The 19,713-nt window shown below is 38.3% G+C and overlaps 1 protein-coding gene across 1 annotated transcript in view; it reads left to right on the forward strand.

Moving 5' to 3' along the window:
• Nucleotides 1-7,306: 7,306 nt before the first annotated feature.
• LOC132838043 (PAK4-inhibitor INKA2-like) overlaps nucleotides 7,307-19,713 on the forward strand; it is a 12,598-nt gene continuing 191 nt past the window's right edge. Inside the window, exons 1-2 of the mRNA XM_060858145.1 lie at nucleotides 7,307-7,561; nucleotides 17,738-19,713. The exon at nucleotides 17,738-19,713 is cut by the window's right edge and continues 191 nt beyond it. Coding sequence (XP_060714128.1) covers nucleotides 7,526-7,561; nucleotides 17,738-18,769 — 1,068 coding nt within the window. The 5' untranslated portion in view covers nucleotides 7,307-7,525 and the 3' untranslated portion in view covers nucleotides 18,770-19,713. The remainder of the gene's footprint in view (nucleotides 7,562-17,737) is intronic.

Raw genomic sequence — 19,713 nt, forward strand, 5'->3', positions numbered from 1 at the left:
TTAGAAACACGGTTTAGATTTTTTCTGGTCTGTTTGCTTTTCTTTCCTTTCATTCTATTATATTTTCTTCTCATTAAAGTTTAAAGCATTCTCTCTCTCTCTCTCTCTCTCTCTCTCTCTCTCTCTCTCTCTCTCTCTCTCTCTCTGTCTTTTATCTCTTTATTCTAACATAATTCCAGTTTGAACTCACACATTAGTCATCACTCAATAGACTTTGCTCTACAGTAAGTCGATTAGTGGTTACAACTCCTACATCTCGCTGTAGTCCATCTTCGTGGCAGTAAGAAAATAAAGTAAACGGCCCGTTAGAAGCTCAGAGATCCTTGTTGCCCTGTCTAATGTGAACGTATTTGTCTGTGCATCGTGACTGTTTAGATGAATAGTGATTTGACCGCTTAAGATTATGGGAGAACCTGAAAGGCTTCGATTCACAAACCCGACATTTCACCTGAAGGCCACCTCGAGCCCTTAAACAGGCAAAGCACATTTGTATAAAAAAAAAATTAAAAAAACAAGAAATTGCTTAACCATTTTTTGCTAGTTAAGTTGTTTTTATATAACAAATATAACACGTGTAACACGTCACCTGATCCCTCTGTCATAAGACTGCCATAATCCTGCCATAAAGATATCATAGATATCTATAAGTTTCTTCTTTAATTTAGAACAAATCATTACAGCTCTATTTGTCTGTTAATTTTGGCTGATGTCTAGTTAAAATTGCTTTACCTGAACCATATGTCATAAGACTGACATAATCCTGTCATAAACACATCATGGAGGTTAATAACTGACACAGCCATTTATTTTAAATGATTTAACAATATATGACAGCTAATATTATACATTAATGTTCGTGGCTCTCTGTTTAAAATTGTTTTATCTTAACCATTTTCATAAGACTGATATAATCCTGTCATAAACACATCATGAGAGATAATAACTGTCATAACTGTTTCTTTTCCATAATATAACAAAACATCATAGCCCATGCACTTCGTTAATTTTGGGGATCTCTGGTTAAAATTGCTTCACCTGAATCATGTGTCATAAAACTGTTATAATACTGTCATAAAGGCTTCATGGTGCATAGTAACTGTCATAACCATTGATTTTCAGCGATCAATCATATGAATATATATGTTATGCATTGTTTGCTCCTCTCTGGTTAACTTTACCTGAGCCATGTATCATAGGTTTGACATAATCATATCATGTCATGAATGATAATAACTGCCATAACAGTTAATTTCCTGTGATATAACAAGACAAGGCATCCTTACATACACAATCATTTTAACTCATCTATGGTTAAGATTGCTTACCACCTATCATAATACTGGCATAATCCTGTCATAAACATATTATAAGACATGACAGCTTATTTTCAGTGATCTAACACTATATCACAGCCTATGTTACATGTTCATTTTGCTTTATCTCTACTTCAGAATGCTTTTCCTGAGACGTGTCCTTAGATTGACATAATTATGCCATAAACATATCATAAGTGATAATAACTGTAATAGCATAAACTGTCGTTAACAGTGTATTCCCAGTCATAAAGCAATCGTCCTAAGTTTCATCCTTTAAAGTTGTTTTACCTGATGAAATCATATGACTGACATAGTCTTTTTATAAACAATAAAGTACAGTAATTACAGTTTACTTTAAGTGACACAAGATGACGTAGCATGTTACACATTAAATATAAAAAAGAAATCATTACAAAACTGGACACATTTTAATTCTGGTTAATTCCAGCATTATTTAGATGTGTTCTGTGGCATTGAAAAAAGTGTTATAACCACTTATAACCATGATATGACATTTTTCATTTTTCTTTCATAATTTGGAGTTATTTAACAGAAGCAGTGCACAGAAAAACACTAGATATTGTGTTTATTTTGCACTTCCTGTAACAACACCCAATGTCATAGGATTGACATAATTCTGTCATTAACATATGAGACAATGTCATAAGAGTATATTATTAATAATTACTCGTTAAAAAAGTTCATTTTGGTTAATTGCACCGGAGTAAGTTCCTGTTTTGTGACAGTTTGTTTAGAACAACTTCATAACCCATCATAGACAGTGTATAAATCATTTATAATCACAGTATTAAAAAGTACCAGGTAACAAATCCCAGTTTTCCCAGAACATCATGGATAACATTAGTACTTTCCTTTTGTTTTATTTTCTTCTTCTTGGAGGTTATTTTAAATATTAGAAAATGTTTAAGTTTTATAAAAAATATATTGCTAAAATCAGAATTATTCATTACACACTCACCGTCTCCTGCCATATGACACTTTATAGCCAGACTGAATAAACCATCACAGAAGCAGGTCATGTGACACGCCTGTTTGAACTAAAATAATTCAGGAAATCTCAGCTTTGTGGTGCATGCCGCCTGTTTAAGGGCTTGAAGTTTAAAGCCCTCACGCTGACAAATGAACATTCTGAAAAGTAGATAACGTAACCATGCATTAAATGCATTCAGTTAGTGAGCTGATATTGTTTAATGTTCAAATTGTGCGTTGATATTTTGTTGCATGCTACAGCATGCTTTGGTGTTATTGCCAGTTTCAGAAATTATTTCAGATTTCTTCTTTTGTGTGTCTGGTATAATGATTTTTTTCCCAGTTATTTTTCACATTTTTCCCCAAACATTTAAAGTACAGACACAACAGGAACACAAACTTTACTCAGAAACTGCATTCCGAGGAAATGTTCTCCCATAACAGTCCGCTCTCTCGTTTTTCAGGGGTTTCTTTGTTTGTTTATTTGTTTGTTTGTTTGTTTGTTTTTGAGCCTGATTTTCAATGTCTGTTGTGCATTATTCTGTAAAATGTTGTTTCATTTATGACTTTGTCCTTGTGAAAGAAGCATCTGATTAAAAAAAAAATAATTATTAAAAAAAAACTACTCAAACTGCTTAAATTAAAAGGTCTCCGTTTTCTGGAATGATTAGAGTCATTATTCTCATTATTAAAGGTACTGTGGAGTGGAAAAGTTTCAAAAAAATTCAGATCTGCTTAAAATCTATTTTTTTTGACATGCATTAAAGATTCAAATGCATCGCTTGACCGTGACCCAGACAGCATGTAATTTATTGAAGAGATTCTGATGAGATTCTGGCTGTATGATTAAATATATAAATATTAATATATAAAATCTTTCCTATCTACTCTTCAATGGCTGTAGATAAAAGTTAGAGGCTGTATCTTATTCCTACAAACGTGTGTGTTAGCTTTTAATCTTTTATGGAGGTGCAGATGCAATTTAAACCTCCAGGTGGAGCCAGGATGGTGTGAATAAATAAATAAATAAATAAATAAATAAATAAATAAATAAATAAATAAATAAATAAATACTCACTCACTCACTCATCTTCTACCGCTTATCCGAACTACCTCGGGTCACGGGGAACCTGTGCCTATCTCAGGCGTCATTGGGCATCAAGGCAGGATACACCCTGGACGGAGTGCCAACCCATCGCAGGGCACACACACACTCAGACACTACGGACAATTTTCCAGAGATGCCAATCAACCTACCATGCATGTCTTTGGACCAGGGGAGGAAACCGGAGTACCCGGAGGAAACCCCAGAGGCACGGGGAGAACATGCAAACTCTGCACACACAAGGCGGAGGCGGGAATCGAACGCCCAACCCTGGAGGTGTGAGGCGAACGTGCTAACCACTAAGCCATCGTGCCCCCCAATAGATAAATAAATAAATAAATAAATAAATAAAATTAGTAAACTGAACACAAGACTAGCAGTACATTTTGGGAGAAAAGACGCACTTTGCATAAACTGGAGTCAAACGTGTCTCAAATTGAAGCAGAACCATTTCAACTAAATACAGGCTACAGTTTAAAAAGAAACTTTTTTTTTAAGTTATATTCCTTATAAAATTATTATACTATATGCACTATATTAACCTTAAAACCTCCAATTTTACTAAATATTGTTTTATCTGCTTGAGTTAAACATCTTCAGACAGCTACAGTATTTCCTCAACACACTCTTTATCAGCATCCCGTGTGCCATGTGCCAACTAGATATTACTTCCCTTTAGATAAGTGTGTGTGTGTGTGTGTGTGTGTGTGTGTGTGTGTGTGTGTGTGTGTGTGTGTGAAAGCTCACGTATGCTTCATCTTGCTTATGATCATCTTTCTTATGATGTTACGTTCGCTCTGCATAATAACGTCTGCCATTTAACATTATGATAAATAGTACTGTAGAGTCTACACTGTCTATGACGGACAGATTTATCAATCATGTCATGTTATAATACAATCATGGCATTATAATACATTTATAATTATTACTAAAAAATTATTATACTTTATAACTGTTTACCATAAATTATGAATGAACCTGATTCATTATAAAAAGTGTTTGTGCTGGCTTTATAATATGCTTTAAACATGGCTTATAATGAATTCTGTTAGCAATTTATAAATATAACTTTTAATAAATACATGCATAATTCAGCAATTCAATGAGGCTTTATTAAAGAATTTTATCTCAAAGTATCAGGTTATGTCAGCATGGAAAGTGTTATAACAAAAACTTATGTCACTTGACATAAGTTAGGGTTAGGGTTTATAAATGTTTAAATGGTTTATGTCAGGAGTCATGAAGGGGTTATGTAGGTGTCATGTAGCTTAATAAGCACTAGAATTAAGTAAAGTATCATACCAGTTTAACAGTGAAATTCACAAAAGCAGAGTTAATTAAGGTTGACATTTGTTGAAATGAGGCTTTATAAATGTTAACAAGGTTTAGGGCAGGACTCATGAAGAGGTAATGTAGGTGTCATGTAGCCTTATAAAGACTGGCATAAAGTAAAGTTTTATTCTAACCTAACTTTTAAATTTACAAAGGCATCTGTTTCTAACATCTGTTTATACAGTATGAGCCTTTATAAATGATTCTAAGGTTTATGGAATGAGTCATGAAGAGGTTATGCCGGTGTCATGAAGCCTTATAATCACTAACACTGATTTATTGAAGTGTCATACCAACTTGTAAATGAAACCTGGCAAAAGCAAATATTCTGACAGCTGACATTAGCTGAATTGAGGCTTTATAAATGATTATAAGGTTTATATCAGGTGTCATGAAGAGGTTATTCTGGTGTTATGTAACCTTTATGAACCCTTATACTAAGCATCATACCAAACTGACAAAAGCAGAGCTTATAACAGCTGACATCTGTTGAATTTAAACTTTATAAATGATTATAAGGTTTATATGAGGAGTCATGAAGTGGTCACATACATGTCTCGTAGCTTTATAAACACTGATATTAAATAAAGCATTAGAGCCTTGTGATTGGGGTTAATAAACAATTTCCAACTTCTAAAACTTAAAAACCTGACAAAAGCAGATTATGGCGTCTGTTGAAATGAGCCATTATTAATGTTAATGTAGGTTTCAGTCTTGCATCAGTAGAAAAGGACAACTTCCTTCCTTCCTTCCTTCCTTTCCTCTACAAGGACAGCTTAAGGAAGTTGCAGCTGGAGAACAGGATGGAGGTCATGACACATATTCACAAGGCCGTTAAGTTCACATGAGATCCAGGAGGATTTTGCTGCAGCGTCCTCATTTCTTTCCTCCTCACTTTCTCCGTTTACAAGCGACTTTTAGATGATTTATTTATGTACCTGTCTCGGCGCTTTGCTTTTGGAGCTCTTCACACTGTGGGGACATGTGAACATGCGGTACAGCTGGAAAATCCGATGATTAAAGCACTCATTTCCATGGAATCGGGTCAGTTAAAGAAATGTTTCCGCTCTGTTAATTTTTGCTACTGAAGCAGACATACAGCATGGATTGTCTCATGAAGATTTTTGGATCTCTTTAAACCCAAGTCATCCCTACTTCAACAACATAGTATACCACATGCAGGTATAAAGCAAGAAACCACTGGAATAAATGTAAGTAAATCTTGATTGCTGACGGCTGTTACAGATGTGAGGGGCCACGATGGCTTAGTGGTTCACACCTCCAGGGTTGGGGGATCGATTCCCGCCTCCGCCTTGTGTGTGTGGAGTTTGCATGTTCTCCCCGTGCCTCGGGGGTTTCCTCCGGGTACTCCTGTTTCCTCCCCCGGTCCAAAGACATGCATGGTAGGTTGATTGGCATCTCTAAATTGTCCATAGTGTGTGATTGCGTGAGTGAATGTGAGTGTGTGTGTGCCCTGCGATGGGTTGGCACTCCGTCCAGGGTGTATCCTGCCTTGATGCACGATGAAAAATGAATGAATGAAATGAATGAATGAATGAATGAATGAATGAATGAATGAATGAATGTTACAGATGTTCATGCAAACATGTTCAAATTATTTTAAAATCATTTGATTTTCAGGATCTCCAAAAAAAAAAAAGAAAGAAAGAAAATAACTGTAGGCAAATTCATGAGATACTCTAAATTGCACTGAATTAGAGTTTCTGAATTACTCTAAATGATGCCCTGTTTTGTATTGGCATCCCATCTGTCCAGCATGTGTTCCAAGCTCAGATTAATACTGGAATATACTGTAAGCTCCAAGATCTGCTGAGGAAATTCAGATGTGCATTATATATCATGCCTATAGTTTTTTTTTTATCTTATCTTTAGCAGAAAATCTCCCTATTTATTTTTGTTTAATGATTGTTTAGTGGCTTGTGTACTTTTACTAGCTTATAATGCAGCTCTGCTTGTAAACTGTAAGTAATCATATCCGTGAACTTCTCTAAGCCTGGAAAATTAGGTGCCCTAATAAGGGAAGGGGAGGAGTGTGCATTTTCTTTGCCTTTGCTGCAGCGCGTGCGGAAAGGGGGAAGATAAGCAGGACAGCTGCCATGTGGAAGAAGACAGTAACTGTTATTCAGTCCTGAACCTTTGTAGACAGAGGAAGAAACACACAGAGAGAGAGAGAGAGAGAGAGAGAGAGAGAGAGAGAGAGAGAGAGACGCACAGACACACACAGAGAGCGAGAGAGAGAGAGAGAGAGAGAGAGAGAGAGAGAGAGAGAGAGAGAGAGAGAGAGAGACGCACAGACACAGAGAGAGAGAGAGAGAGAGAGAGAGAGAGAGAGACGCACAGACACAGAGAGAGAGAGAGAGAGAGAGAGAGAGAGAGAGAGAGAGAGAGAGAGAGAGAGACGCACAGACAGAGAGAGAGAGAGAGAAAGTGAAATAGAGACACAGAGAGAGAGGGGCAGAGAGAGAAGGAGAGTGAGTGAGAGGGAGAGAGAGAGAGAGAGAGAGAGAGGGAGTGAGAGGGAGATAGATAGAGAGAGAGAGAGAGAGAGAGAGAGAGAGAGAGCGCACAGCTGCAGGCGCGCGCGTTCCTGAACATGACTCGTGCTTCACGTGCGCGTTTTATTCCTGACAACTGATTTGGGAAGAAAATCTTTCTGGGAAAAAAAATAAATAAATAAGGGAAATCAGTAATCAGCTGTTTGCTGCTGATTTATTTCTAATGTAATGGAACATTTTTCAGCGCGTCGGAGCTCATAAGCATGGATTTATGTTTGAAGAGACTCAGACAAGAACTGGTATGTATGCATGGGATGTGATATGCATTCATATGATTTATGTATACTGTTATATTCGGGCTACAGAATAAACTGCTTCTCTACCCAGTGGTGTGGGATATCTTTGGTTACCCATAACGCAAACATATTTAAAGACATTCAGGCTTAAAGTGTCCATAGGAAATGTTTATTCACATGATGCCGTTGCACAACCAGTGTGATGTTGTAGGCTGTTTCTAATCATTACTGCTAGTTTGCTTGCATTCTAATGTTAATGCATAAGTGACATCATAACCCAGTTATTTACTGTATAAGCACGTGCTGTGCTTTCGGATTTATTGCGCGCATTCTAGCATGTTTTTATAAACACGGCGTCATGGTGACGTCACCAGTGACGTCAGCCCACGCTGTTTATCACACTGGATTTCCATCAGTTTGGGGAAGACACGTTTTAATGGCTTTTGGAGTGCATAAATTGTGGGTCATTTGAGACCGGTGAGTGCAAAGTTATTGCAATTTTTTTTTCACCTGCATTGTTTTGGAATTAATTACAGTGTCACTAAAAAAAAATGGTCTAATACAATATACAATACAATACAATATTACATTCATTCATTCATCTTCTACCGCTTATCCAAACTACCTCGGGTCACGGGGAGCCTGTGCCTATCTCAGGCGTCATTGGGCATCAAGGCAGGATACACCCTGGATGGAGTGCCAACCCATCGCAGGGCACACACACACACACACACTCATTCTACAATATTACAATTGATAATAATTTTATATTAATAAAAAATAACATGTTATACTTTGTAACTCTAACTGTTTTTTATTTTATTTTTTTTAATCACTTTATTATTGTACTCAGATTATGCGGAGCATCGATTATATTCCCTGGAATACCTGGAATTATGATATGCGTTGCTATAGAAACGATAACATATTTGGACGCATTAATAGGGGCTTGTGATTTGCCTAAACTACCGTCACAGCTATTGTCATAAGATGCCGTCTGGCCAATCAGACTGAAGCATTCGACAGCACCATGACTGAGACAGAGAGACGCGTGCCTGTAAAATATGTGCCTATAATTTCTACATTACACTCAATAGTCTTCCGTTTAGTTCGTGTTTATTGTGTCAGCACTTCAGAAATGTATCAAATAACCCACACTTCTTTTTTTTTTACTTCCACATACCATCCACAGCATCTCAGAAGAGAATTTAGTGACACTAGATCTGACTCTTTCTGTAATCAGATCCTAATGGAGTTTCTCTCATATTCCTGAGCCTGGCACAGGCTACCAGCTCTGTTCTGGAGAGACTGCACCAAATTACTCGCATGTCTACCAGCTGGCACTAAGACCAGGGGTGGCAGGCATGTGCCAGGGCGGATCACGGTTGCCATATCTAAGTTTGCAAACATGGTAAAGGAGCATGTAGGGCTGCAGCCTGGAGAGACAGATGCATTTAGAAAGACGCACAGCCGTCTTCCCGGACTTCCTGAGGAGAAGAGTCTGGCACTGGGGGTGGTTTTGCCAGAGATGCCACATGGTCATATCTGTCTATCTATCTGTCTGTCTGTCTGTCATTTTGGCAAAGGGGTGCCATTTGAAGGGTTCATTCTGAGTTATGCATTTTCTGCATGCTGTTATAGAAAAATAATCAGCTATGGTGGGATGGTTAGTGTCAACAGCCTGGAAGTTATTCATTTAAACCCACACTAGAGTCGAGCAGAATAGCCACAGCGCAAGAGCAAAAGGGGAGCAAGACATTAAAGTGAACTTAAAAGTTTTTTACAGTTTTTATCAGTTCCTAGTTACCTTTTTCACATAACGTAGAAAATCTGTGAAACAAGTTAGTGCCTGTTGTCGGTTATCACTTGTCATAGCAGCTACAGTATAAAGGCAGTTTCTTATAATACAGAGAACACAGAAACTAATAAACTAACCTCAACTAACTCCATATACGTATTGTTGTAATTAATTGTGCTGTAAAAAAAAAATAATATGAACGTTTCTTCACAAAATCAACCTTTCATGCTGTCGCAGATTTGTGCTTATTGTATAAAATTTCCCTGCTGTGGGACAAATAAAGGATTATCTTATCGTAGCTCATTATATTAAATCATACAATAGATAGAATAGACACTCTGTTTACAAATAGGGTGCTGAAATGTTGAAATGACATAAAAATTCAAAACCTTCCAGAGAGTTTTTTCACGATTCGGACATCCTTCAAACGAATACACGGTTGTCGGAAACTTCCGGTTCTCACTCGCTTGGCTTCAGTGCCTATGTGCTTTAAGTTCATCACCTGCTCTTAGAGCTTTAACCATAATGACTTGGCTAATTGAATGCCACCTGTCAGGCACAAGTGTGAACATAATGAGAGGTCACTGGGGGTCAGTCTGTGTGTGGCACAAAGGTCAGGCTTTGACTCTGACAGAACTCAAGGCTATTTTTGGCTATTTTGACTGACCATTGCAGTAAACCGAGTTGACCTGTTTGTGGCTTTGTTGGCTTTTTATATTTTTGCTGGATCGGTTTCGGACCGTGACGATTTTCAGGTACGTTGATATGGATCCTTGATCAGGAATGAGCCGTTTTTCTTAGTTTTCCGAGTGTGCAAGCAATCGCTTGTTGTTACTATTATAACTTAAACAATATGATCAATAATAGATCATTTAGCTCCATAAACCTTAGGAGGCATTATTAGGAGGCTGTTTGTTATAACGAGTTAGCGAGGTTAGAAATAAAATGTCAGCAAATAACGTCTGTAATAATATCATAATAGTGGATCGGTTTTGCACGAAACAGAATGTCTCCAAAACTAATCTAAAGGAACAACTCAATGTCAATGAATTGTTCAAACCAACTTCATTCAGAGAAATGAGTCATTTATTCATAATAAATTTTTTATTCATGTCAGAATCATCATGTATCGTTGATGTGGATAGGATTCGATAGGAAACACACACACACACACACGCACGCACACACACACACACACACACACACACACACCTTAATTTATAGACGCCAGGCCACAGCCATGTTTTTGGGAGGAAGAAAGGGAAGAAACCTGACAGTGCAGAGGAGAATACCGGGTATGTATGTTTTACTGGGTATGTTCCTTTAGGGAACATCAAATAGTTACTAGCTCAAACTTTGTCAGAAGGTTCTACATGAAGTGTTTCAGAGAGAACTTTTAACTTTTCTAGGTTCTACCAAAAAGGAAAAACCTGAAGAATCATTAAAGATACTAGCCTGAGTCCATTAGTCTGAGTCTCGTATTTGCTCCCCAGCATGTTTTTTTTTACTTGAAAGTAGGTGTAGTCAAAAAACAAACGCTGTAATAAAAGTTCTGGTCAGACGTAAGAATGGGCCTGATTTGAGCCAGGTCTCTGTTGTTCCTCCATCGCTCCTGTTCTTCACAAAGCCCTTCCTTCCTGCCGGCTAAAACTGGCTCGGATTCTGGCGACAGCTGCGGCTGTGCTTACGTGTTTATTGTGCTGGAGATGCTGCAGATAACCTCTAACGACCAGCTCTGGGCATGCACATGGGACTGTGTACATACACACCCAAGTCAATTTAGCCTGCATGGATTAAAGCAGATTACTCACCCTGTTGAGGGAAAAAAGGTGCAGCTGGAGCACTGAAATCTCCGTATTCTTTTACGTTAATTCAGAAAGATTTGCGTCCGACTGCTGAGATAACGATAAAGTTTGCGGGAGGAGATATTAAGATAAACAAATAAAAAGTGCTTGCTCAGTTGAGTGCTTTTGCTAATCCCTGGTCCTTTCCTTCCTTCACTGTGAATAGGAAGATGCTTCAGTTATCACGTTGAGTAAATCTCCTATGCTCCAGTTTTTATCAGTGCGAGCCTTTAATATATAAAGTGTCTGGCTCTGATATGCAAACCAGCAGCGATTATTTTTAAATTTGGCACAAACAGCTTTGATGAAATGCGCCTCAATGCTCGGTTTCGTCCCTAAATAGGTCAAATGGAAATGTCTCCAGCTTATCACATGGAAATGCATGCAAATGGATTTTTCTTGCTCAGCATTTTTTTAGTGTACGAACATTTTTAACCTAATGCTTTAAGAAATAAAAAAAAAAGAGTGATCGATTGCACCAAGTCCCATGCTTTAGCTTCACCTTGTCTCAATAAGATACTGTCTGGATCTCATTTCCACTTTTGACCTTTGTGGTTCATATTCACTAAGCAGGATGTTAAATAAGTGCACTCAATTTCCAGGACTCTGAAAAGCCTTATTAACTCTCATGGCATGAAATAGCCTCATGTGCCCACACAGTCTCCTGTAAGTGCCCTCATTATTCCGTGTGACTGAGGAATGTGTTGCATCGGTCTGTTGGTTCCTGCTTCACATGTGCACTGGGGTTTAAATACCGTACATGATTGTGCTTCACCAGGGGTGGTTCTAGAGGCGGGGCCACAGGGGCCTTGGCCCCTGCTGAAATCTGATTGGCCCCTGATTGGCCCCTGTTCCATCAATTGTCGACGAGAAGAGCAACCGGAGAATTTTTCAAAACGATCACAGATGCAATTCCACCACCAAACAATTGGCAGCACTCGAGCGTTTGAAAAAGAACCGCCACTGTGCCTCACGTATACACAAATCTCTAAAGACCATGAACAAACATTTATTAGACACACAGGATACACTGATTTACTCTTACTCGGATCCTATAGGTGATGCATAACCACATGTAAAGCTTCAGTACTGACTTCTTCTTATTATTCTTTTTTTTTATATTATATCTAAAGTATCCAAGTCATGTTATCTCTGATGAAACTATAAATATGACACACTATAAGCCCCTGAATGCGGATTGTACTATGTGAATATATAATAGCAAGTCAGCTACAGAAAAATGTGACTGAATGAAAAAGTAGGATGGAGATGAACTAAAATTAGCTAATTCGTTAATTTCTTCAATGCTAGGAATTCTTTCGAATTTTTTTTAGAAATCTTTAACAATATTAAAAATATTATAATAAATAAATAAACTAAATAAATTGGCTTAGTGGTTAGCACGTTCGCCTCACACCTCCAGGGTTGGGGGTTCGATTCCTGCCTCCACCTTGTGTGTGTGGAGTTTGCATGTTCTCCCCGTGCCTCGGGGGTTTCCTCCGGGTACTCCGGTTTCCTCCCCCGGTCCAAAGACATGCATGGTAGGTTGATTGGCATCTCTGGAAAATTGTCCGTAGTGTGTGATTGCGTGAGTGAATGAGAGTGTGTGTGTGTGCCCTGCGATGGGTTGGCACGCCGTCCAGGGTGTATCCTGCCTTGATGCCCGATGACGCCTGAGATAGGCACAGGCTCCCCGTGACCCGAGGTAGTTCGGATAAGCGGTAGAAAATGAATGAATGAATGAAAAAAATAATAATACCAAAGCAACGTTCATCCTAAAATGTCTTGTCAACACTCATCAACAGTAGTTCTATTCTACAACGTATATTTATTTATTTCATTTTTTAAAAAATATTTTATCTATCTATTTATTTGTTATTTATTTATCTATTTATCTTATTTATACTGTTGGACGCTAAAATTTACTAAGCTTCCTCGAACCACCTTATTGATCTTATTATAGCTCATGTTTTACTCCTTACATGTTTGACTTTTAGTCAAGTCAAGAAGTTTTTATTGTCATTTCAACCCTATATACTGTAGCTGATGCAGTACATAGTGAAATGAGACAACATTGACAACGTTTCTCCAGGACCTAAGGACTTAAAGTAAGCTGTCCTTGCTACATAAAGTGCATCGTGTGCAACCTACTGCAAACAGTGCGAGACAAAAGACAATACAGAACAGTACAGGACAGACTAGTGTGCATACTGTATATTATATATTTTATATTATATTTTATATATATAATATAAAATATTATATATAATTATATTTTATATTGTATATTATATTATATTATAATTATGCATTGTGCAAAAATAGAGGATTGTAAACAAAAGGGTTCTCGCAAACATACTTATATACAGTAATAGACGTTAATGTGCAAAAACAGCATCTAAACAGTTTAATATACTGTATGTGGAGATATAAAAGCAGCAAGTGGTTATATACAGTAGGGGGAAAAAATTGGATGAAACTTGCTGTCTATTATGAACCAAGAAGCATCAGCATAGTGATGGAAGCATTTCCTCCTGTGCGCCTGACATTTACATGTTTATTACCAGAGCTTGTGGAAGTTCCCTTTTCAATCAAGGGAGGAGGCTATTAGCAGACATTGTTCTATTCACATTACCAGGGGGCATGAGAACGGCAGCGGAATAAACATAACGATGCTGATGCAGGAGTATACCAAGGCTCTCGGATATTTAAAGGAGGTGCAGGATTTAATTAGAAAAACGTGAGCGAGTTGGGAAACAATGTACCTTGGTGAAGTCGATGCTAATAAGGCATGTTAATCAAACGAGCGTTTTTAATATTGGAGGCTAATTGTTGTGCTAATTAATGGTGCTTGCAAAGCAACATTATTACTGTTGTGCCGGACAAAACTTCGGCGTGTAACTTGTCCCGCAGCTTTGGTCCTAGACCCATGAATGACATGTCAAATCGACTGGCTCATTGAGGAGAGGTGTGCTATGACTTTTATAAGCGATCCGAGTACCGGTACTTCCGGTACCGGGTCTCAAAAAGGCCTTTTTCCCCATAGACTCCCATTATAAACTTTGGAGGTTTATAACTCGGCAAGCTTTCGAACTATCTACACCAAACTCCGCCAGCTCCTTTAGGGTGAGACTCTGAAAAAAACTTTTAAATTGGTGTAACGACTGGCCTTCCGGTTGTGCCGCAGCCCCGCCCCCAAAATATGCACAATCAAAAAACTTTTGATTGCAACATGGACAGCATGTCCATGTTGTGCTATTTTTTTATTTTCACGCGACATCACGTGACATCACGTGACGTCATCAAAATACACGTGAGGAAGTTCCCCTCATTGTTGTGAACTTCCTCACGTGTATTTTGATGACGTCACGTGATGTCACGTGATGTCACGTGAAAATAAAAAAATAGCACAACATGGACATGTGACATATCAAAACACTCAGCACAATGAGGAAAACCTCCTCAAGAGTATTCAGATGACGTCACATGCTCGTCTCGACTAGCCTCCGGGATTTCCTACGTGCAGGCACCATTCACATTTTCTTCAGGAAATATACGTTCTAGTTGTATACTACACTTCTGTTAATAATATTGTTCATGGTTTCAATTATATTTTAATATAAAAAAAACATTAACATTAAAAAGGCAGGAAATTAAACATTTGTTATGAATATACATTAAATAAACCCGTGTAAAAATTGTTAGGAATAATGGTTAAAGACTTAATCCCATAAAGGCATTTTAGGAGTTTAGCCCTACTCTTTTCAATCTTCAAATGAAAAATGTTCAGTGATGCTTTCCGACATCCATATTTAAGTACTAACACCCTGCATGAGCAGATGTTCAAGCTAGAGCTGTGCCTAGAAACGCACATGGTTGCCACCTTGAAGCATGCAAACATGGCACTGAATTATTCACCAGCAATCTTTTTGAAAGCATCTGTAATAGTAGAGCATGACAGTGTTATGTGCTGATGCCCACAGGATTACGTAACCAAACAGTCATTATGTTCAGTGAACCCTTTGCCTTAAGATGTTTAATTATTCCTAATGAAGTCAGCCATATGTGTGGTGCACACAGATGGAGAACAAGGGGATGGTTATAATTAAGTGGAGCTAAATTTTCCACGGAAGAAACAAATAACAGCACTTTTTTTGCCAACAAATAAAATATCCCCGGTTTATAACATGGTTTTCTCCATCATCATTCGATTGCTTCAGCTTTAGTAGTGCCAGATATTTGTTTTCTAATAGAAAGACCTTTCTACCATTTTTCTAACAGAAAAAATTATGAATATATCTGCCCTATACTTCCTGTCACTTCTACTATTGGTATTATCCAGAATGGAGTCAATAATTCTTTTCAGAGTGGGTGAAATAGAGTAATGACATATGGCATCCCTTTACCACCCCCACACTGTCACTCTCACCAGTTTCTGTCAATCGATCATGCTTGAGCGAACCTGCCCCCCTTATTTGGGATTAAAGTCTAGACATGTCCTATTGGGTGCCAGAGCAGAACAAAGGTCTCCAATTGGCAGAAAGCTACATATAGGGCTAGCAAACTTGGCCTCTGAAAGGTGAGAGGACAAGAGACTGACAGAAGGGAGGAACTCCCCTGTGTGAAAGATGATGCAAGGTAAGCTGATAGTCTCTTTTCGCATTTGGATTACGTGTAAAATGCCATTAAGAAAGATAACTGAGGGATAATGATGCGCAATTAGATAAGCTGTAAGGAAATACGCAGAAATGTGTTGCTTAGGAATGACATCATCAGCAAGAAGGATGGCGCTGGGATGTGGTCAGTGTCTTGTGGTCTTGCTGGAGCTGAAATAAATCTCTAATTTTGCACTATATGATAAGCAACTAACTTTTCCTTTATTTACAAGCTGGGTATAAATGTCTGGTTAATGAATGGTATACAGTACATGGGTCTTTCTTTATATCTTTTACCCACTAACACATATTTCATTAATAGTTCTTCTTGATAAGGTTCCAAAAATTGCATATCAATAAAGTTTTAAAAAAGGGCTGCTCAAGGTTCCTAGTAGCTTTCTAAAGGATTTGTACTTCATTCTTGTAACCTTCTGTTGTAAGATTTAACATAGAATCTCTACAAGTTCTCCAGATGAACAAACCAATGAGCCATTCATAGATAGATAGATAGATAGATAGATAGATAGATAGATAGATAGATAGATAGATAGATAGATAGATACATACATACATAGATAGATACAACATTAAACAAGTGCAGATAAATATGCAGCATGTAATATATTTCGTCGCTGTCGGGCGGAATCCTCGTATCTCCAAAACCGTTACTTTTCAGGAAATTAAAAAAACGCCGTACCTTATCTGCAGTGCACAGGGTTTAGTCCGCGTTGCAGTGGATTGTCTTGCGCTAAATTCCTGTCCTCAGACGAGCACCAGAACTAGCGGGGGTCAAGATTTTTTTTCTTTGAGCCCAGTGTTTTGAAGACATTTACCTCAGAAGACGTGTTGATTCGTTGCGACTCTTCTTGAGGAGAAATACGCCGTGAAGCTCTCCCGTGGAGTGAGGAAGAGGTGGACAGTTGAAGTGTCCAATGGAGTTATGAGATTTACGCTCAAGCTATTTTCAAGACTTTAGATTGGTTAATAACTTGGGGACTGACCAATAGCATCCGGCATCCGCCCGACAGCGACGATATATATATATATATATATATATATATATATATATATATATATATAAACATATGTACAGTGAATAATTATAAAGGCTATAGCAGTGCAGAGATGTGTGGACATTGTTGAAAAGTACAAGTGCATGGTTCTAAGGCTATGGCATTGAAAAACATGTGCAGACACTGTTGTAAAGGAACAACAAGTAGACGGTAATGGCATTAAAAAATGTGCAAGCTGAATAAACAAGTCCACTAAATATATATACTGTATATACATGAATGTGAAATATTAGCCAGAATGGTCATGTGCATCTCTTGCTTTTAACAGTAGATAGACCTCAAAGTTCATCCATGGCTTCTGATTAGGAAAGCATTTCACGTGTTTGACGGTAGTGACATTGTCAATGCACGTGTTGATATGGTCCAAAACAGATAATGTGTAAATGTCCATGTCTGTGTGAGAGTCCAATGTGACCTGAGAGGCAAACATGTTCCATGATCCTGAAACTGTTGCTGTAGAGAAGATATGGCTCCCTCTGGCCATATCTTTACTGTCCTCACAGCTGGTTTCACCCGTTTGATCAGTGGTGTGTATTTGGGTAGCATGAACAGAGAGGTGGTCAGACTATATATAGACTATATATAGACATTTATATTATATTATATATAAATAAAATACAACTAAATGTTTTACTATAAGAGATCTCCAAATATATTCACTTAAAAGAGCTTAAAAAACGAAGTTATCCAAAAATCCATTGAGATTCCCTTTTTCTTAGTCTTTTTTTGCTTAGAAGTAAAAGGTCCTATATCAGTGTATGTCACGTTAACTAATCTGTTGTCCATTCCTTTGCCCTTTCCCTCTGCAGCTTTCTATGAAAGAGGCTGGTGATGGTCTTCATGCTCAGATGAACTCTATGATGGGAGCTCTTCAAGAACTCAAACTTCTCCAAGTCCAAACCGCACTTGAGCAGCTGGAGATCTCAGGAAAATCTTGTGTGGATCCACCAGCTAAATCCATAAACACTCAGACTAAAGATCAGCAAAATCAGTCATCGGAGAACTCTGGCCAAGAAGAACAAGTTCAGTTCCATCATCTACATTCCAGGAGTGCGAGTACTTCGTCCTCTATATCCAGCCTAGAGAGTAAGGGTATGTCTTTGCCTTGGAAGATCTCAGGATACACTGCACCACAAGTGGAATATTGTGGCCCAAAAGTGTGTGAAACACCAACAGACCACCAAAGCATGCACCCACACTCATCCCGAGTTACACCGGTGGATCTGTCTGGGATTCTTCATAGCCTATCTCGAGAGGGTCCATCTTTAGACAGTGACTACATCGAGGACACCTTGGATGACTCCGGTGATTGGACCTCCTCCCTCATGAGCCGCAGTCGCAATCGTCAGCCTCTGGTACTCGGAGACAACGTTCTTGCCGACCTGGTAGGCAACTGGCTTGACCTGCCTGAAGTAGACAAAGAATGTGTTGAAGGGGGAAAGGGAATCAACAGACCAGACTCCCCAGCTCATCCACTCTACCTCAGCCGATCCCAAGAGCTGTGCAAGAGATTCTCACTCACCAGCAATATCTTTAAAAGGTTTCTGCGTAGTGTGCGACCTGACCGGGACAAATTGTTGAAAGAAAAACCTGGCTGGATGCCACCAGGTCATGATTCTGAAGGAGAGCTTTTCAAAAGACCCAAGAAAACCACCAAGGCCAAGGGTAGATTCTACTTGCCGTTTTGGGCAGGGGGTGGACAGCAAGTTAAGGGTAGATCGTGTCCTCATCCAGCAGAGGACAGGAGCCAGGTATTAGGACTTTACCTAGATCAGGGACCTACAGATGCAGTGGAAAATGTTCAGCCTTTGCTTGATTACAGTACAGCAGTTTGGGTTTAGCAAGGAATTTCTGGGGAAATTATGGGGTAGGAATTCAACATGTGCGTAGGACTGAGTGAAATTAAAATGGCTTTGGATTTTGACTTTATCAATGGAAATCTATTAAAGCCCTCAGGGTGTGAAACGAGATCTTGTTCAGACAACGCACTTAACTGCACTTGACTCTCAATGAGAATACAAATGCTCAAGACACTTCTGCTGATATGATTATTAGTTTTTAATCTTCACCCTTTCTTGTTTTAAGAAATGTCTTGCACACAAGTCTACCATGGCATCCGTACTGAATTTCCACGGTCTGCACTGAATTACCACGGTCTTCCTTCAGGGCAAGTAGAGGTTCCTCTTGGCTATAAACTACTGTAAAACTGTTCAGCATGTTTACTTTTGGAATCTGTCTTTAGAGGTTTCATTATGTATGGCACAGATCTATATCTTGTTACAATTTCATAAAGACCTGAATTTAGTATCTTAAAGAAAGTTTGGATTTACCAAGAGTTTAATATCACATTTGTACTTACTCCCTGAAACTCTTTTTTTTTTTTAATTACAAGCCTAAATATAAAAATAATCGGCCTGTGAAAATCTTTGAATAGACTGTATGGACATCTTTTATATACGAAATACGAAGGATAACAATGCACATGATGTCACAAACAAATAAGGTCTCCAAAGAAATCCCTTTTTCTCATGTACAGTGGACTGAGGTGAGATTAAAATTCAGACGGATTCCAAAGACGAGGTGGAATGGAAGAAATAATGGGACAAAATTAAAAATCTACAGCTTTGCTTGCTCATGTTTGAAAGAAAATCAAACCTAGACCCAATTACATTTGCTTGGACATTCTTTTTTTGTATTGACACATGGTTTTATATGATGTAATTGTATTTTATATTAGTCAGGACCTTGTGTATGCAAACATACCTGATTGTGAATAAGTTAGGAT

The sequence above is a fragment of the Tachysurus vachellii genome, chromosome 22, assembly GCF_030014155.1.
Source record: "Tachysurus vachellii isolate PV-2020 chromosome 22, HZAU_Pvac_v1, whole genome shotgun sequence".
Taxonomy (NCBI): domain Eukaryota; kingdom Metazoa; phylum Chordata; class Actinopteri; order Siluriformes; family Bagridae; genus Tachysurus; species Tachysurus vachellii.